This window comes from Buteo buteo, chromosome 19, assembly GCF_964188355.1.
Source record: "Buteo buteo chromosome 19, bButBut1.hap1.1, whole genome shotgun sequence".
NCBI lineage: Eukaryota > Metazoa > Chordata > Aves > Accipitriformes > Accipitridae > Buteo > Buteo buteo.
In genome coordinates, this window is record NC_134189.1 from 22,442,737 (window position 1) to 22,461,854 (window position 19,118).

General features: G+C 47.9%; 1 protein-coding gene across 1 annotated transcript in view; it reads right to left on the reverse strand.

Annotated features, from left to right (window-relative positions):
- CCND2 (cyclin D2) overlaps nt 1-18,704 on the reverse strand; it is a 38,743-nt gene extending 20,039 nt beyond the window's left edge. Inside the window, exons 1-4 of the mRNA XM_075051658.1 lie at nt 18,175-18,704; nt 16,343-16,558; nt 13,633-13,792; nt 2,659-2,789 (exon numbers count right to left, since the gene is read on the reverse strand). Coding sequence (XP_074907759.1) covers nt 2,659-2,789; nt 13,633-13,792; nt 16,343-16,558; nt 18,175-18,369 — 702 coding nt within the window. The 5' untranslated portion in view covers nt 18,370-18,704. The remainder of the gene's footprint in view (nt 1-2,658; nt 2,790-13,632; nt 13,793-16,342; nt 16,559-18,174) is intronic.
- Between the last annotated feature and the right edge of the window lie 414 nt (nt 18,705-19,118).

Genomic DNA, 19,118 nt, shown 5'->3' on the forward strand with positions numbered 1-19,118 from the left:
GTCGGGGCAATCCCAAGCACACATAGAGGCTAGGTGATGAGTGGAGAGCAGCCCTGAGAAGGACTTGGGGGTGTTGGTTGATGAGAAGCTCAACATGACCCAGCAATGTGCGTTTGCAGCCCAGAAAGCCATATCCTGGGCTGCATCAAAAGAAGCATGACCAGCAGGTCAAGGGAGGTGATTCTCCCCCTCTACTCTGCTCTCATGAGACCCCACCTGGAGTACTATTTTCAGCTGTGGGGTCCCCAACGTAAGAAGGACATGGACCTGCTTGAGCAAGTCCAGAGGAGAGCCACGAAGATAATCAGAGGGCTGGAGCACCTTCCCTATGAGGACAGGCTGAGAGAGTTGGGGTTGTTCAGCCTGCAGAAGAGAAGGCTCCAGGGAGACCTTATAGCAGCCTTCCAGTACCTAAAGGGGGCCTTGCAAGAAAGCCAGAAAGGCACCTTTTCAAGGGCATGTAGTGACAGCACAAGGGGTAATGGCTTTAAACTGAATGAGGGTAGATTAGATTAGATGTAAGGAGGAAATTCTTTACTGGAACAGGTTGCACAGAGAGGTTGTGGATGCCCCATGCCTGGAAGTGTTCAAGGCCAGGTTGGATGGGGCTTTGAGTAACCTGGTCTAGTGGAAGGTGTCCCTGCCCATGGCAAGGGGCTTGGAACCAGATGATCTTTTAAGGTCCCTTCCAATCCAAACTATTCTGTGATTCCAGTCTATGATTCTATCACATCACAAGGAAAATCACAGCAGTAGGGCACCAACCTTTCAGACACTCCATGGAGTTAAAGACATGGAGTCATACAAGAAGCTCTTAGTGGCTAGCACCATTTTCTTTATTCTGTGGATATTCACAACCTTGGCTGAAGACAGCACCTTTCCTAACAAGATGTTAGCCTCTCTCTAAATCCTCGTTTTCTTCCACCTAGTTTCTCATGTCCTTCTCACATCTGCCCACTTGTCTTAAGAGTCCTCCCAGACATTTGCTGGATGCAGCATGCAAAACTCATCATGTTACATCCAGTCAGACAACCATCCAAGGAGAAAATTTCATTTGGTCAGTAACTGCCAATATCAGCACCAGTAACAGATAATTCTTGTTAGCTACATAAATGAAGTAAACTTAATGGATTTACCCAGTCTAAATCTAACAACTGTACATATAAGCTTTGTGCAATACTTGGACCAGGCCATGCAGTCCGAGTTGTTATATCGGATTCTTCTTCTTGCACGCTCCTGCTGCTTACTGTAATGTATCACCACTCTGTTTCTCCACACTTATAAAACAGACATAAAAGAGGAACTACCTGTATAAAATTTTCATTTCCACTGAAATAAATCTATGTTAAATTTTTGCAGCTACTTGATTTACATTATAAGCATTCGAAACTGGAAATGTTCCTTTTTCTGTGCAAAACCCAGTTCCAATCAAAAGAAATGGGAAGCCCCAGAACTGCACTGGAAAATTAGGATAAATCTGATCGAAAGAAAAAAGAAATAGCAACATTCTTCCCTTTTTGTTAAACTGGACTATTCCTTTTTAACCAAAATGCAGAATATTCGCTGGAAAAAACCCAAACATTCTCTTGACAATGTTACCATAGATCTAATAATTGCACAGTGTATTTACTCTGCGAAGTAAAAGCAATAAAAAGTTTTACAGTTAGCCCATGTTAAGGATGACGCATTGGAAACTGATATTTCTATGGTAAAAAAAGCATTCTCTGATTAGTGGCCTGCATTTCAGAAAGCCTCGCTCATTTTCTTTCCTTTCGAGTGAATTTCATCACAGCAAAACAAGTCAGCTTCACAAGAGATGGAACCCCTGTTTATCCACAGACAAAGCAGTTTGGATTTGCAGGAGCGTAAGGTCTCCCCGCAGTGTCCCACCGACACAGGGGCACAGCGGGAGAGGGACCACCCCATGGGGCAAGGCACCCCGAGTGCTCCTTTCAGTCCTCCCAGCTTTCTGCTGAGACTGCCACGCAGAGCTGTCAGGTTTGGGTTTTTCTGATGTCTCCACTAGAAGCTGACCCCAGACCAGAAAACTCACTTTTGAGTGAGTTTGAGCACCACTGAAATGCCATCAGATTCACCTCTCCTACTGATGACAGGACTTTCTGACAAGCCAAGAAATGCCCTTCACGGGGTAAGCTTAGTGAAGTTACAGGCAAAAACCCAGACAGCCTGGGTTACACCTGCCTCACACTGTGCCAGCACCGGACGATTAGCTCATTATTCACTTCCTTCAAACCAGAAGAGCAGTTTCAAGGTTGCAAACACAGGACCGGTGTACACAGTGGTTTACCTTATGCCCCTGGGGATGCTGTCTGCCTGCTCGCCCCATCGCCCAGGGTGGTACCCAAGGCGGCTCCCCGCTATAGCACGCCTGACCATCAGCCAGGGTGGGCAGAGCAGGCTCTCCCCACCAAGCTGCTGAACAAAGCGTGAATGAAAACTGATCCCAGGAGGCCAAGGAGCTTTGGACATTCAAAGCACCGCAACCAAGGTGTTGGGCACACGCCTGCAACCCGTTCACTCTGGGAGCAACCCCCTCCTTCACTCTGCTTGGGCTTTCAGGATCAGGCTGGGTTTGATGGCCCGGTTCTCCACCACGCCCTCAGAAGTGAAAGGAGAAGAGGAATGCAGGACACTCACCACATCTGTGTTTGTAATCTTGGCCAGGAGGTCTGTGAGGCTATCCCCATCATCGAGCTGAAGGCCACAGATGGCTGCTCCCACACTTCCAGTTGCTATCATTGACGGTGGGTACATGGCAAAGTTAAAATCTGCAAGAACAGATCTGGGAATTAGTCCAAGCCCAGACCAGAAAAGCTGCAAAACATCAGAGGCAAGCAACATAAAAAAACCACACCCAAGAATAAAAAATGGGGAAGTAGAAGAAAGGGAAAAGTGCCACTCTTTTTGGTCTGGCGGAGCTCATTAGTCACACTGCTCATCACAAGCAGTCAAAGGAGGGGTAACAGATCTGCAAATTAAAATGGAAATGCAGTTCGGTCTTTTATTCTCACTGAGGCATAAAGTAAACCTGGACAATTTTTAATAGTCTTTCCTTAGTTTTAAAGAAAAGGAAAGAGAAGAAGGAGGCTTTCTGTAGTTTATGTCAGAAATCTGGGTCTCGGTCACATTAGAGCTCTCTGTACAACCAGAAAACTAACTGGAATAAGGTATCACAAAGGACCAAACTGAGATTTGTAGTCGTGTCAATTTTAAAAGACCTAATTAACTCGAGCACTTAAAGACCTGTCCGGGAAAGAGATTTTAATTAATGGTTCATCTTTACCACCTTTGCAATTAGGAAGTGAGAACACTTATAGCCCATAGCTACATAAGCAAAGAAAAAACAAAGATCACATTTGTCATTACTACTATTTCTTAATAAACAAGTTGAAAATACATTTCAAACTTCTTCTCACACATCTGTGGTGACCGGGAGAGAAATGAAAATAAAACTAAATGTTCTTATAACCTTTATAAGATGATTTTATGGTTTATGACACTGCCATAGGCACTGGTATATTGGCATGTCTTACTAAATACCATTTCCAGGAGATCTTCTAGGTTACTGATATCCTCCTAAAATGAAACTTGGTTTGCAAGTTCTTTGGTTCAACGATAACCCATTAACAAACCCTTCTCTACCAGTTTTCAGTTGGGAGGACTGGAGAAGAAGGAAGAGGAAACACGAGTAATACTTAATATGAAATAAACCACAATCAATATATTCAGTCTATTTACAGAAACAGATTGTTACAGAAAACTGCCCTTCTGTTAAGGGCAGATCCCAAGTCCTCTCTGTTCAGCTAGCACAAATTCTGTAACTCTGTTGATGTCTGCGTAACCGCTCAGGTTTTAGACACATGGAGAGTTGTTCTCAGCCTCCCAGACTCTGAGCTGGCAGATACTGCAATAGCTGTGGAGACAGCGTGTTCTTCAGGCTGGAATATGTCCCTGGGACCCACGAGGAATAAAGCAGTCATGTAAGAATGGGACTCAGGTCATAATGTTCATCCAGACAGACTGGAGGGAGAATGTTAGGAGTGGGGAGAGAAAAGGAAGAGCTGAAACCCTGTCATGGATTTATCTGTCTCACAAAGCCACCAGGAGGTGACCACCTGCAAGCCCACCATTGCATGCCGCTGAAGCCCACTGTCCTTCCTACCAGGGGAGCTCAGCAGACATCACACTCTGAGAAACCACTTCCAAAGGAGCAAATTCCCACCAACTGAAGCAATGAATATGGACTGCCATTACTATAAAAATAATAATTATGCACTGTTATAATAGTAAGAACCCACTGTACATAGGAAAGCCGATGATCTTGGAAATTAAGTTATATTGCCCCCACTAATGACTGAGTCAACAGGAGAGCCTCGACTCCTACTTATGAGGGCAGCCCTGAGGATGCTGATCTCAGCACATGTCGAGGTAACAAGAATTGCACCTTCATAATCAAAAATGCTTTCATTTACGTCACATGGATTTATACACACACATGCAAGGGCTAGCCCCATCCAGCCTGTAAATGGATGAGCAGGGAAAATAAATACAGTTACCTACACACAGCACACACCTTGCCCACAGAGCCCACCCTATCCCCAGTGCCTCAGCCTGTGGTTGCGCTTATCATCGGGCCAGACCTTGAGAGCAGGTCATAAATACAGTGGGATTTTAAGCCCTCAAAATGGCCCTCATTTTACACCGTTTTGCCTCTCTTCTTACTCGTTGCTACTGACAGGTCCCTAGGACTCAGCTCTGGGTGACTGCTGCTGTAGCTCATTCCTGTGGGTTGACCTGGTAGCTAGTGGCTCCATGGAAGAAGTGTGATCGCTGGGCCACGAGTTTACAAAGTCCAACATGAAAAGCAGGAATGGTTAAAGGACTCCAGTAACACGAGTTTTTTATAAAGGTTGGAAATGTTTATGTGCTTGCGTGACTGTCCAGAGTCTCCTCCTGGTCCACAGAGCAAAGAACAAATGTCTATAAAATTTAAGAATGTTCAAACATTTATGGAAGAGACCTAGCATTCCCCAAATGTGCTGTCATCTACATAGAGCGATTCATCAGCAATCCCACTAATTTCTTTAGAAAATGGGTAAATTAAAGACTACATCTCCACGGGTCTGTTTCTCCTCTTATACACGCTGCATTTGCCTGGGTTTGTGAATCCCATGTGCTTGCACTGGCGTGAATTGGGCTGCACTTGGCCAACGTGGCCCTAAGTTGGGATGTGACTCCCGCATTTAAATCTTTGGACTTACCAAACCGTCTCCTAGTTATGCATGGGAACTACAGGTGGCAATGGACTTTCCGTAATTTACCCCTCCTTGTCTCAAGTTTTGGGGAAGGTGTAGTAAAAAGATGATGTGAAACCTCTCAAACTCTACTGGCATTTGGACAGTCCCTATGGAAGCTATGATGCAGTGGGTGAGAACAAAAACCCACCCCCTCCCACCCATCTTTTGAGCCAGCAGCAGGGAAAAATGGACCCACTCGGAGGCCCGGATGGACGCATACCCTCATGCATGGTCACTGAGCCCCCACAGAGCAGCTTCACCCAGCCCCGAGCGGCTGGTGGCAAGACCCAAGCAACAGGGAGCTCCCATGTCTTGCACTCCATGCTCAGCTCCAGCCAGGCACAGCGTGAAGGACCCAGCTCCAGCCTGCCCTCTGAACTTCCTTGCTTCCTAGGGGCTTGCATCAGGACCTTCACATTATCTGAACACCGGTTTTCTCGTGGTTGAATTTATATCTACTCCCAGAAACAGCCTTCCTAGGAAGCTGAATAAAGAGCCACAGTGCCCCTGCCAACTAGCACTGCTGTAGGTCTGCTTCCACGTGGGGTCACATGAGAACATTTCTATGCCCAATAACCTTGTTAGTTCCCTTAATGTAATTCATAATGCAAATGAGACAGCGAGCGAATGGCCAGAGGCCCAGAGTGACTAAAGCTCAGCATCCAGAAAGTCTTACATTGCCTCTAGCTCTAAACTAACTTCCCTCCATAACAAGCACCATAAACTTGGCTATCAAAGCTACACATGCCCAGTCTTTGTTGTACAACAGGCAGCGATTTGTATCACTGGCTTCTATTTTTAGCATATTAATTAACTACTGCAACTGGTGAGGCAAGTGTCTCCAACTGGAGAGTGTGGCACCATTGTCTGAAGTCATCACCTCATCTCGCGCTATTGAAAATCATGGCAGTGACCCTCCTGCTGATATGAATTTAACCTGACATGCCCACAAAGGGATGGGGGGTGGTGCACCAATTTTGTGCACATGGTTCTCCACATCACCCTGGACCCTATTAGTGTGGAAAGAGCTCATTGAAAGAAAAGAAGCCACATTGTGCTGGGCCACCTAGAGGGTTGAATAGAAAAGGCTGAGGAAAAGAGCAGGCAGTGGAATAAAGGCCGTAATTAACATATTTCCATATTCAAGCAAAGCAATAACTACGTGAAATGTTTGTCAAGGTGCAATGAAAGCATAAATATTAAGTACCGCATCTGAGGGGATGCAGAACCCCCCTCCGAGTCCCTTACATTCCATCGAGAAATTCAAGACAAGCTTTTTACACGTTATTTTCAATTATAAACCTCTATCCCCGCTTCACTTGTGACAACAAGCCAAGTCCCACCATCCTCACTCAGTGTTCACCCAGGTAAAACTGCCCACAGACTTAAGTCAAAAGCTTGCCCTGAGATTTAAAACAAAATCAAAATAAAAGGGGGAGCAAGAGAACCTAAATATGTGAAGCTGAAACACGATTTTACTTTAAATTCTTGTTGGAGATGATGAACCTTGAATTACAGAGGGAATCTTCTAAAAAGCCCTTCTTACTGGACACCTGAAGCAAGGCTATGGGCTAAATCCTTCTTTCAGACCTATGTGCAACCTTGGTTAATGGGCACCCAGAGCCTGCACCGAAGGCACGGCTCTGACTAACTTTGTTGTGATTTATGCAATTCCATGGGAGAGTACAAAAGAGTCTTGTTAAAAGTCAGAGGAGTAGTGCAATAACGTGTAGTCTACAAGAATCTGAGCATATGAACATTTCAAGGGAAGATACTGGGCTGTTAGAAAGCAAGACCTGTTTTAGCTTCTATTCCCAGGCAACAGACGCTGGAAACCATCCCATCCCCATTTCAGTATCAACTTTTTCCTACAGGATGTTAAAAACAAGGGACCAACCGTGCACAGCCCCACTGACTTCAGTGTTGGCAACAAACAAAGCCGACACAAGAAACAGTGCCCTTTGAAACTCAGCCACCTCTGGACGAGCCAGCCGGGGTCATCAAACAAATTCAGGGTACCCTGAATCCACACCCTGCTTGCAGACTGGAGCTCACACAGACAGGGCATGAACCTCGGCATGCATGTGCCAAGGACGTTTTTCTGCCGGTGCAGCACACGTCATGGGTGATCAGGTTCTAGGACCCTGCGCACCGCAGCCGAGCTGTTTTGCTGGGCTCTCTCCTGATCCAGTGGACTTCACTACCTCTGAGCCAGGGAAATGCAAGGTTGACAGTCAGTCTAAAGCAGGAGGGAACCGGAGGCAGGAACCCAGAGAGGTCCTGCAAGGGGAAGCCCTAACTCGCAGCCAATAAATGAAAACTGCCGGAAGGAAAAGAGCACTGACAAATATCCAGACTGAACGTGCTTGGTGTGCCAAAGCCAGGTGGGAACTCTACCTTCTTACAATGACCCCTGTTTCTGCTCTGGCCGCTGGCTGGTTTTTTTAACAGCCAGTTTTCATCTCTATAATTTGATAGAGGTTTATTTTCAGAGCTGCAAATGCAGAATTGGAAACTGCTGTCTTGAGGAAGGTAATGTTTCTCACAGCAAGGAAAAAATAAAAGGACTGTTACCTCCATCAGGAGAACAGAATCATGACAGTCATCAATACCAGTTTATAAAACAATATAGATAATGGTCAAACTTCACCCAGCCTCAAACTTTACCCAGCCAATGACTGTACTATGAAGACAAGCATGGATCTATATTTAACCAGCTAAGTTTAAAATAAAGGTCTAAGGGAAACAATGCAAGTAGTGAATTTAATTCTTGCCTGTTTTGATCCAAACGCAATTCCAGCGTCAGTGTGCTACCTTTTTTTCAAACACAGTTGGTTTTACCTGCACTGGCCATTTTTTTCTCTTGCTCTCCTATTTCTACAAGACACTGCAATTTTTCCCCATGTTAACTATTTCTGCTTTTAAAGGCAAAACCTTCAAAAAAGGGCATGGCAGCGCCAAGTACAACCAAACAAAAAACTGTCAAGTAAGATAGGATGCAGACCTGCTTCTACTCTTTGAGTAGGCAGGAGGGCAGACACCTAATTCTGTTCCGGGGTTACGGTAAGGCAAAAGCATTTGGCCTTTATACAAATGGGTCTACTAATTGCTAATCCTTCATCACAACCATCCAAGTGAGGTAGAGACAGTGAAACACGTTGAACAGTCTATGTAAAAGTATATGAGCATGCACTATAATAGGCTTATTAGCTGATCATAAACACTATTTCTGAACAACTGTTTGCACTTATTATTTTCACTTGTTCTACACGTTCACTAAGGAAGCCTAACCACAGATCAGGATTATGTTAGTGCTTGAACCACCAAAAGGTCAGATGTGCATCTGGTAGGAAGGAGGGCAATTTATCTGGCAGCGCTAGAATTACGCCAGTTTGTATCAGCAAGGGCTCTCTTCCTCCATTTCCTTCCACCTCATCTTCCCAGATTTGATGGGCCCTACAACTTAAGGAGTGACTCTGCTCATATGAAATATTCCCCAGGCCCTGCTTACTTGTTGATGGAGCTTCCGTGGTTCTTGTGGCTTCATTTTGCTGGAAAGCTCAATATACTGATATGAGCTGCCTCTCCCAGGAACAAGCAAGAGCTGTCTTTTGTATGGCAATAAATTTGTGTGGATTATTCTTTCTTCCGTCATGCAAGAAGTATTCATGCAACCACTGCCACTTTGCAGCATGGATATTATTTCTAAGAGATTAATCCACACACCAAAGGCTCTGTGGACTTCTTTCTTTCCCTCTGCAAAGAACAGGTCCCGAATAAAACTCGTATCACACTTTTATCCTCTGCAAGGAGAGAGCCCAGTAACTCTTATATTGGCTGAGAGGGGAAGGATGCATAGTCAACTTGTCCAGCAGGAGTCCTGAGGACCAAACACACCTCTTGGTGCTACAAAGCATTCTGTGTGGTTACCCTCCAAATCACTACTAGGGTTGTGGGTCTCATCTTGCAGTCTTTGCTCAGACAACACTTCCATTGACTTCCACAGAACTTCTGTCTGAGTAAGGACCCAGGATTTGGCCCAGAAGTTTAAAAAAAAGCCTTCTCAGCTTTCAAATGTAGATGATTAATGTCCCAGAAACAGTGGGCAGAGGTTTGGCACACTGTACAAGACTGACTTAAAGCTGAAATTTTCCCCCTCTTTCTTAGCCTCTGCAGACACAGGCTTTGAAAGCCACCAGTCTATGAGATGCTGCATTGTATCCATCACGAGAACATCTCACCTGCCATAGGACTCAGCTGAAGCACAGAAGAGACCGTGCAAAGGGCCGAGTCTAGGGATCTATACAAGTTGCCTTCTGTCTCTGCAAGTCTGCAAAGCTTTTGCTTCCAAGTTTTGCATGCCACTTAAATAAAACACTGAAAACCTCCTCACTGAGATTAGTCTCTCCGTTACAGCCTGTGTTCAGAGATGCACAGCTCCTCTTTCTGAAAGCCTGACTTGCACAGCCTGTCCTCCCCCAAAAGCCATTCCCTTACAGGCACTGAGATAAAAAGAGGTATCCTGCACCAATCCCTGAGAAAACATTTCCAAACTGTGGAGCGCTGTGTGAAGAGACAGAGGAGGAACGAAGGGTGCAAAGCAACAAACAGATGGAGGTGGGGTCAGAGCGGCAGAGCAACGCGATCCCAGAGAGCAAAAGAAGGACTATCTCCATTGGGCTCAGAGGTTAAGAGGATCCTCCCATGCTGAAAAAGCAGTAAGGATCAATTTTGCCAAGCTATATTGTAAGGACAAGGGCTCCACATGCAGCCTCTTAGTGCCTTTAAAATTCAGAAGACTCCTGAAGGAGATTTTAGCTTGCACAGGGAGCCACCAGTGGGATGAGAAAACAAATGACATCATGACAAGCTAGGCTATGCCAGTGCGTGTCAATCTAGACGCTCTTACTGCACAGAGAGCGAGGCAGCTTGAGGAAAGCTGGTCTATGCATGGGCAATTCCCACCCAACAGCCCGAGTTCTCGCCTAATGACAGTACCCTGTTTGCATGGCCACGGCGCTGGCAGCACAACCAGGGACGGGCTGTGGGTGGATATTGCTTTTGGCCCTTCCAGTGGAGAAGGAGGCTCCTGAAAGCGTTGCGAGTGCAGGGCAAGGGAAAGAGAAACTTTATTCAGGGAGTAAGCTTCTGTCTTGTTCAGCAGCCATATGTTCAGATGGGACCAAGGGCAAAGAGGGATACGTTCCAGTTTCAGTCATGCTCATGTGAATCATTAATCACCGCGAGGACTGGGGAGAGGCCATGGATATATATCCACGCAGCTTGTTTCAGAAACTGGGCTCAAAATAAAGGCAGAGAAACAGAGTGAGTGCCAAAATGATAAAACATGACTGAGAGGAATATACAGAAGAACCGAGTATCATCTCCTTTTGAGTAATGTTCAAATGGAAAGGAGACTAGAGATGAGTATCAAAGTGATACTACACATCCAGCACAACATCTAGAACTGTTAATGGTTGCTTCCTTCCTGGTTTGCTGACACAAAGTATTGCAGGACCGAGATCACAGCCGGCTTTGAAAAGGCAGAGAACACTTGGGAATTTCTGGTATAACGCTTTTGCTGGTAAATTAAAACGGAGCAGCTGGTGAAGAACTCAGGCTAGAGGAAAAAAGTTCAAAATACGCCAGATTTTGCATGATACACTAAAGAAGAAGAAAAAGTACTTGAGAGGAGAGAAAGCTGCACTGAGATGAATCTGGAAATAAAAAGAGATTCATTGCTGTGCTCCAGACCAGAGCCGTTAGCCAGCCAGCGAGGTCAGGTCTGGTGACAGTGAAGAGTCAAAACTGGGCTAAAACCATGCATGGAGGGAGCAAGGGAAGAGGCAGCCACATGTCAAAGGAGGTCATATTGCTGAAAGAAGGCAAATGGGGAAATGAAACACCAGGCTTAACCCCAGCTGGCAGAGAGCAGAAGCTTTGAGGGAGAAAGGGAAAGAAGAAACACGGCGGCCGATGAGAGCTTTGCAACAAATAGGACAAGAAAAGGAAATGACAACTGGATCTGGAAGGAAGTCTGACGAGAAGGGGCTTTTCTTCACTGAGCAGGGTAAGAATGACTTTGAGAAGAGTGGCAGTGAAAGGGAAATACAGCAGCAACAACAACATTTCTGTAATGTAAATGGGGGTAGTAGCTTGCTAGTAAACTGGGAATGAGGTAGAAAACTGGGAATGAGTGCTTGGGTAAGATCTTTGCTTTTGAAACTGCGAGGGGTTGTGGGTCCTTCTCAAAACTAAATGCCAACACAGTGGTTTGTGGAAAATGGGATAAGAAAAAAAGAAAATCTATAGCCAGCACCACAGTGCCCTGTCTTTTGGGAAGCTCTGTATGCAGTCAATTATGTCTTTCACTTGCAAGAAAAGAAACTGACTTGTTGCCTCTTTAAACACTAGGTGAAGGACTTCGGTTCACCCATTGGAGACATACAACATGAGAAGTAGATCACACGGGGAAGCACATGAGAGAAGTGCATGACTGAGCTACGGGTGGGAAAGGGGATGCTGGTCTGGATCTCAGTAAATGGACTAGTAAAGCATGGAGCTAACCATCAAAGAATTCATGGAGAAAGAGTGGAAAGAAGCCGTGGACTTTGGAAACTCCTTCATGGTCCACAAGCCTGCAATGGTTTGGTTATACAGAAAACTTCTAAGGGCAAAGGATTACAAACCAGAATTTGAAAAGTTAAATCATAAAGAAATCTATGTCACTCAAGAAAATGTCCTCTTGGATAAAACAAAACCAACCAAAACACTATTGTAGGACGTGAAAGCAAAGAGAGAGAAGATTGATCTGGTTTGGAAGACAACATCCAGGTATGCTGGAGGTTGATGGCTGATGGTGTTGTTAGGATCCAGAGAAACGTCCATGGGAAAGACTATCTTCTTCAGAAGAAGAAGGGCAGCGTGAATGAATCCTGGGTAAGGGGCAAAGACAAAGAAAGCAGGCAAAGCTGATGTAACAGATTAACCCTAAAGTAAAAAACTAATTAGTCCAGAAATGTCTGATTAATTACCAAGAGCAATCCTGCAGACTTTGAGCAATATTTCTATTGAGTCCTGTGGTCTTTTGCCTGAAAAGGATCACGCAGCAGTGGGAAAAGAAGGGAAAGCATCTTGGTAACCAAAAAGTCACTTACCCTAACCCAGCCCATATAAGATTCTCTAAAACAGATCAACTGAGGTAGCAAAAACTGGCCTATATTGTAAAAGCAATCACTACATCTCAAATACTGCGAAGCAGGCACAGCAGCAGACATTCATACCCAAAAGCTGCACCCCATCTTCCTTCCCCCTCTGCAAACACCCAGGCAGAACAGTTCCTATCACAAAGGACAAGGTATGTCCAACTGTAGTGAATTCAAACATTGAGCCATATACTACTTGATAATAACCCTGGAAAACACTGCATGCTGTTTATCTGTTCCAAGTCTAGCTTCTAAGAAGTGGTTTAACTATTAATCCTTGGGATGAAAATCAGAGTACGCTTATTTTCTAGAAGTCACTGGGGAAAAAAAAACCCACCACCAACAAAAAAACCCAAATGGTGTTTTGCAGACAGGTATAAATTAAATGCCTCTCTTCCACAGAAGCAATTATTCTCATCTAAATCTTCAGAAACTGTATTCAGCCAAACATATGACAAAAGGGGAGTGTAACGTTTCCCTATGAGACAGACTAGTTTCACTGCTTTCTTGGAGTGAAATTAGGGAAAGAACTCAAATGTTTAAAAAAGAAGTCATTACTTCTTAAATTGTCACTCCCTATGCTTCAGTGATGTGGTAATATCATGTACATGCTAAAATACAATTTTTACCTTTTATGTGGACAGCGTCCAGTTAATGAAAAATTTACAAACACATTAATCTAATGCGTTAGCCCAATGTATTTTGGGCTAATGTGCCGTAACAGCTTCTAGTATTTTGGCTGTCCCACATCTGTCCTTACAAACTATCTGCGGCCCTTTAAAAAAGACTTTGTGAATGGGCAAAGTAGAAAATCATATGGTCTAATCCCATCTTACTGACTTCACTGCAAAAGCACCGCACGCGTTAGGAAGAGCAGGACTGCAACTGCACTACAGCTCCCGACTGCCAGAATTCCGTTTATACGCAGTTTCGGGGCCTGATTCACAATGCCTTTTGCAAAGAGTCCCACCCGCTTGAGCTGCTCTTCAGCCGCTCTTCCTGCATCATGTAAGGATGGAGGGGGTGAAAAGCCTTCGTACCACCAGTGACTAATCTGCCCTTTCAACCACACGACAAGCAGCAGGAGCACCCAGAGCACCTCGGCCTACCTGTGGCACAAAGGGCAATGAACGTTTGTGCATGCTTCCGGATCAAAAGCAGTTTGTCTTTAGGTAGAGGCAACTTCCTTAGGATGTGTTCAATGAAATCGTGTGGGGTGACAGCTGCGAGGTTCCACTTCAACTTCCCCAGCACCACCAGCTCCCATTCCTGCAGGGGGGTACGGGGAGGGAAGAAAGGAAAAGGCATAAGCAAGCCTGAAAAAAACCCACTTCGCTCATTTCTCTGATTGTAATTATATCGCTGCTAAATTGGTTTTGCTCAAACATTTTTTTCCGTATGCCCCTACTGCTTTGAAGTTGTTGACTTTATTCTTTTTATTCTTTTTTCTTTTTAAACACTGGAAATGTCAAGCTCTACTGAAAATAATGAGACCTGGCAGCTCCTGCCAAGATTTTACTTTTTTTGTATCCAGTGTTGAATGCCCACCCAGAAAGTTTAGCCTGCAATTAGATATTGCCAAGGTCACTGTGGTCCTTTCCTAGTAACTTCTTTTAAATGGCTATAGTCCTTACTTTATAGCCATTTAAAGCCCTAGGGATAACCATGCACAAAAATAACCTAGATATACATTCTTTTTTTCACAAGTGGGGAAGTTAGCTTGATGGCATTCCCTCCCAAAACTGTACTCAAAAGCTCCTGCAGACAGATTTGATGGTGCTTAAACTACTCCAAGACAGGCTTTGCAGAAAGGAAATGCACGTAACACAGCCAAGAATTAGTCTGTGCAAATTATCGGCCAATAAATCACGTAGGATCCATTCCCACATTCTTTGCACGCCCAAAACTCCCAGCGAAATCAAAGGAAAGCTCGGGCGCGTACGTAACTACTCGCCATTCCCTGCAACGTGATTACATGTAGAAATGGTACCTCATCAACAGAACCAGCCACGGGGTTCAAGCAGGGCTAGACCCACATGCTTCAACATTTAAAGTAAGTCTTGAGTACCTTACAGTGCCCCGTAGAGTGAGCAAAGCTCAGGCCTTGGGCTCGTTTCTGTCTCATGCATCAACTATTAGCTATTAACTAAATTCCATGCACTGATTCTTGAGTCCTGATGATGCGTGAGCCTGATGGAGCCCAGCGTGGCGGGGAGCCCCAGCTAAGCTTGTAGAGCTGGCAAGTCGAAAAAAAGTCCTTTAATTTTGCAGCCGAGGAGACGTCAACCAGCGTTGCTGAGAAACCATAAACATGGACCCCACAATGCCATTTCTGCAGTCGTTTCTCTGAATAGATGCCCGCTTTAACAGCACGTTACTTTCCTACAGACATTCCTACTGGATTATGATAGAGCCCTCCATAGCTTGAAAAATCTCACATGCACGTATGTAAAAGGCCCCAGAAACCAGCGGGGGGTGTTTCTTCTTTCTCAAGAAAACCTGGAAAATGTTTGAACGTACTGGCAATTACGTTAACCAAGGCCTGACCTTCCCCACATTACTAACACTACAGATTTTGATACAGAAGAGTGCTTCATCCAGAGGACTGAACACAGGAAGGCACTTAAAAACACGTGCTTAAATCCACGTGGCACCAAAAGGTAGGCACGTCATTCCATGTCTTCTCGCCCGGGGGCCGTGGCACTTCCCCTGACGGCCCGTACGGCCGGCGGGACACCCCACGTCTGGGACGGCCACCGCAGGGGTTTGTAGCGCAAAGCTCTCTGCGGAAGCGTGAGCTCCCGACCTCTTCCCAGGGGAAAATTCCCAGCGCCTTCCCCCCGCCATTCGCAGGAGAAATCCTCCCTGGATTCGGCTGGCTCGGCGCATTCACCAGGACCTGTGAGAACAGAGCTACCCGACGGAAGGTGGGCCTCGCCGCGAGGCTGAAATACGTGCCTAGCGCTCCGTACCGCGAAGCGCTTCGCAAATATTAAGTTATTCCCCGAAACAACTTGCCATTCTTTTTGCTTCTGCCTTCCCTGACGCCTGACTCGAGCTCGAACTCTCCCAGGACAGGGCCTCGCGCAACCCAGCCGAATTTTCACCTCAGAATTTTCACCTCAGCGTCGCGGCAACAAGGCCCCCCCCCCCGCCAGCAGCCGCCCAACTTCTTCAACCCGGCCGGCACCTCAGGCACCTCCCGACGGCAACCGTCTCCCCCGGGGGGGGGGGTCTCCAGCGAGGAGAGGCACCCACCGGCAGCAGCTCGGCCGCCCCTGGCCCTGAGGGGGGGCTCCTGCCGCCTCAGGGAGGCCTGGCAGCCCTTCAGGGGGTGAAGTCACGGCCGGTGACGCGTGTCTGCCGCCAGGTGGCGCCGCAGCGCCGCGCCGCGCCGCAGCGCCGCCCGCCCCGCGCACGTGCGCCCGGCGAGGTCCCTTGCGGGGACACCCGCGCCCACGGCGCGGGGCGGGGGACGCGGACACGCGGGGGCGGCTTCGGAGGAGGAGGTCCCGTCTGTGGGTGGCCCCCCCCCCCCCACCCACCCCGGCACCCTGCGCCTGCCGTCTTCAGGTCGACCCCTCTGCCGAGGCTTTAGCCCCTTTTTTTTTTTTGACAATTCACTGAATGCATTAAAAAAAAATAAATTAAAAGGGTGATTTTTTTTTTTTTTTTTAAAAGGCCGGGGTGGCAAAAGCGACGGCTTGCCGTGCAAAGAAAGGGAGAGGGGAAGGAGAAGGCGGCCAGCGCAAGAGCTGCCGGAGAAAAGGTGGAAGGCTGGGGGGGGGGGGGGGGCGAGGAGAGGGGGGGGCTGCTTACCAGCAGCTCTTGGGGTTTGATGGAATTGTCCGTATATATGCACAGCTTCTCGGCTGTGAGGGGGATTGTCTCTTTGAGCTTGGAGGCCAGGAACATGCACACTGCTCCCAGCAGTTGCAGATGGCACTTTCGAGTGGGCACCACAGCTAAGAATCTGTCCAAGTAATTCATGGCCAGAGGGAAAACTTCTTCTTCGCACTTCTGCTCTTCACAGACCTGCGAGCGAGGAGGGTGGGGTGGGGAGGGGAGGATTTGGGGCCGGGGCGGGGGGGGGAGAGAAAGAGACAAGAAGGAAAAAATAAATAAATGAGTGATCCCACGAAACAGACCGCTGCCTCCCTGCTACGGGTCCTGCTATTTTTGTTTCCCGGGGAGCTAAATTTTGGGGGAGGGGGAGATCTCTGGAGAGGCTGGGAAGGCTGTCAATCGGCTTTCACATTCCTTTAGTTCATTCAGTAAGAAATGAATTCAAGACACTGTGTGGGAGAGCCGAAAAGCCCCATCCAGCAGCAAGCGAGCAGCCTCCGACTTTTTTTTTTTTTTTTGCGACCCAATTTTTTTCTCCTCTTTTTTTTTTTGATTTCGTCATATTTTCAAAAAATCGATAAAAATATTAAAACTTCCCCGAGGCTCCCGGTTTTGGTGCCGGTGGCATCCCGGGACGATCCCCTATCGTTTCCGACAATTGCAAAAATTCCCCCGGGGGGTGTCCCCCAGCCCTGCGCCCCCGATCCGGCACGGGGGGGGGGGGGGAAGGACGGGAGACACAGCGAGGGCGAGGTGGGGTGGGGAGAGCCCGAGCAGCCTGAATCCTTTTAGCAGGAGCGAGCGAAAAAAAATTCTTTCAAAAATTTACTAAAAATCGGAGCCGGGGAGAAAAAACACAACTCGCACATGAAAACCAAGGGGAGAGTCTGATCTTTCCAACTCAGGGGGTTTGCTCCGGGAAAAATCCCCCCCAAATGAGATCCGAAGGGGTAAACGATGGGTGGTGGGGCCAGGGTTAAAGCAAGCGACTCTGCGGGGATCTGGGCCCGCTGCCGCCCAAAGTATCGGGGTGAAGGGGGGGGGGGGTCGCCACCCACTCGGGCTTCCCGAGAGCCCCCCGCCGGGGTGGGGGGGGAGCGGGACGCAGTGGCGGGGTGCATTTTCGAGCCCCTTCTTGGAAAAGGGGGGGGGGGGGGGAGAGAAGACGGGCTCGGCGCCTCTCAGCAGAGTTGCAATGCAACGCAACATGGCGAAAAAAAAAAAAAAAAAAAAAAAAAAGGCACGTTCTCACCACTGCATACGTGGGCATGAAATCCTCGCTGGGCAAAAACGCGGGGGGCAGCGGGCACCCACCCCCCCCCACCCCCCGTTCCTCGCCCTGCCCCGGGCGCAGCTCCCTTTTCCCAGAAAAGCCTCAATCTCAAGCGCTCCCGGAGGCGGCTGTTTCTTTTGCTTTTTAATTGCAAATGACTTTTCCAACTCACTCTTCCACCCCCCCCAGCACCCCGCTTTGCAGCAGCCCCCCCCGGAAGGGGCCAATTTCCAAGGGGGGGGGGGGCTGCCGATGCTCCCCGCGCCCCTTCCCCCACCGCACCGGGTGAGCTCTGAGGGGGGGGGAGAAGGAGACGGCGGCGGGGGGGGGGGGGGGGAATACACAAATACAACAAGAAACCCCCACCGCGACCGGAGGGGCGAGAGGCTGCAAAGGAGGAGTGGGGGGGGGGGGACACACACACGGGACGAAGCGGAGGTGGTGGGGAAACCGTAACCGGCCGCCCCCCCCCCCCCTCGCCCCGGGCCGGTACCGCTGTGAGGGGGCCGGGGGAAGGCAGCGGGATACAAACCTCCAGCATCCAAGTGGCCACCATCCTCCTCATGAAGGGCTGGATGTCCTTCTGGACGCATTTGAAGTAGGAGCACTGGGGCAGATACCTCTCCTCTATGGTGAGTAAGTTGTGCAAAACGCGGTCATCGTAGAGCAAGTTTGGGTCAGGCAGAGCTCTCCTCATGGGATCCACCTCGCAGCACAGCAGCTCCATGTTTCCAAAGAGATCTCCCTCTTTCTCTGATGGAAAAGTTTTTTTTTTTTTGGTTTTTCTTTTTTTTTTTTTTTGGGGGGGGGGAGGGAGGGGGGAAAGGGGTGGGGAAAGGAGAGGGGTAAAGGAGGAGGGGTAGGTGGGTGGGAGGAAGACGGCAGGGCTTTCCAGCTCGCTCCTGCCTCCCTTGAAACTCGGCTCTCCCTCTCTCTTGATTTCTAGCCTAAAGTTGAAGCAAAGTGACGCAACTCGCCAGGGCAGGCAGTTCTCTCTCTCTTGTTATTATGGAGAACAGCAGCTGGTCAGACGTAACATCAAACGCGGTTTCTTTTTTTTTTTTTTTTCCTCTCTATAAGCTAACAAGGAACCAGGAGGCCCTCGTATAGGGACACACACAAATGACAGCTTCTCTTTTTCTTCCTTCCAGCGACCAAATGAAATCCGTTCCACACTTTCCTTCTGCGGGAGCCCGTCTGAATCTATTCCCCCCCCCCTTTTTTCTTATTGCAAGAAACTAAGGGCTCCCTCTCGGTACCCACCGAGACGATGGGGGCGAAAGATGAAACGTCCTGGCTTTGCGGGGTGCCAGATCCACGTCCCATCATCGTGTGCCCCCCCCCGCCCAAGTCAAGCCCTTGACCCACTCCCCCCCCCCTCCGGCACCCCTTTAGTCTGCAGCCGGAGGGGGCCAGAGCTCCCTGCAGCCTAACAGCAAACCCGAAAAAGACCCCAAAACTCTTTTTAGGGCTTGG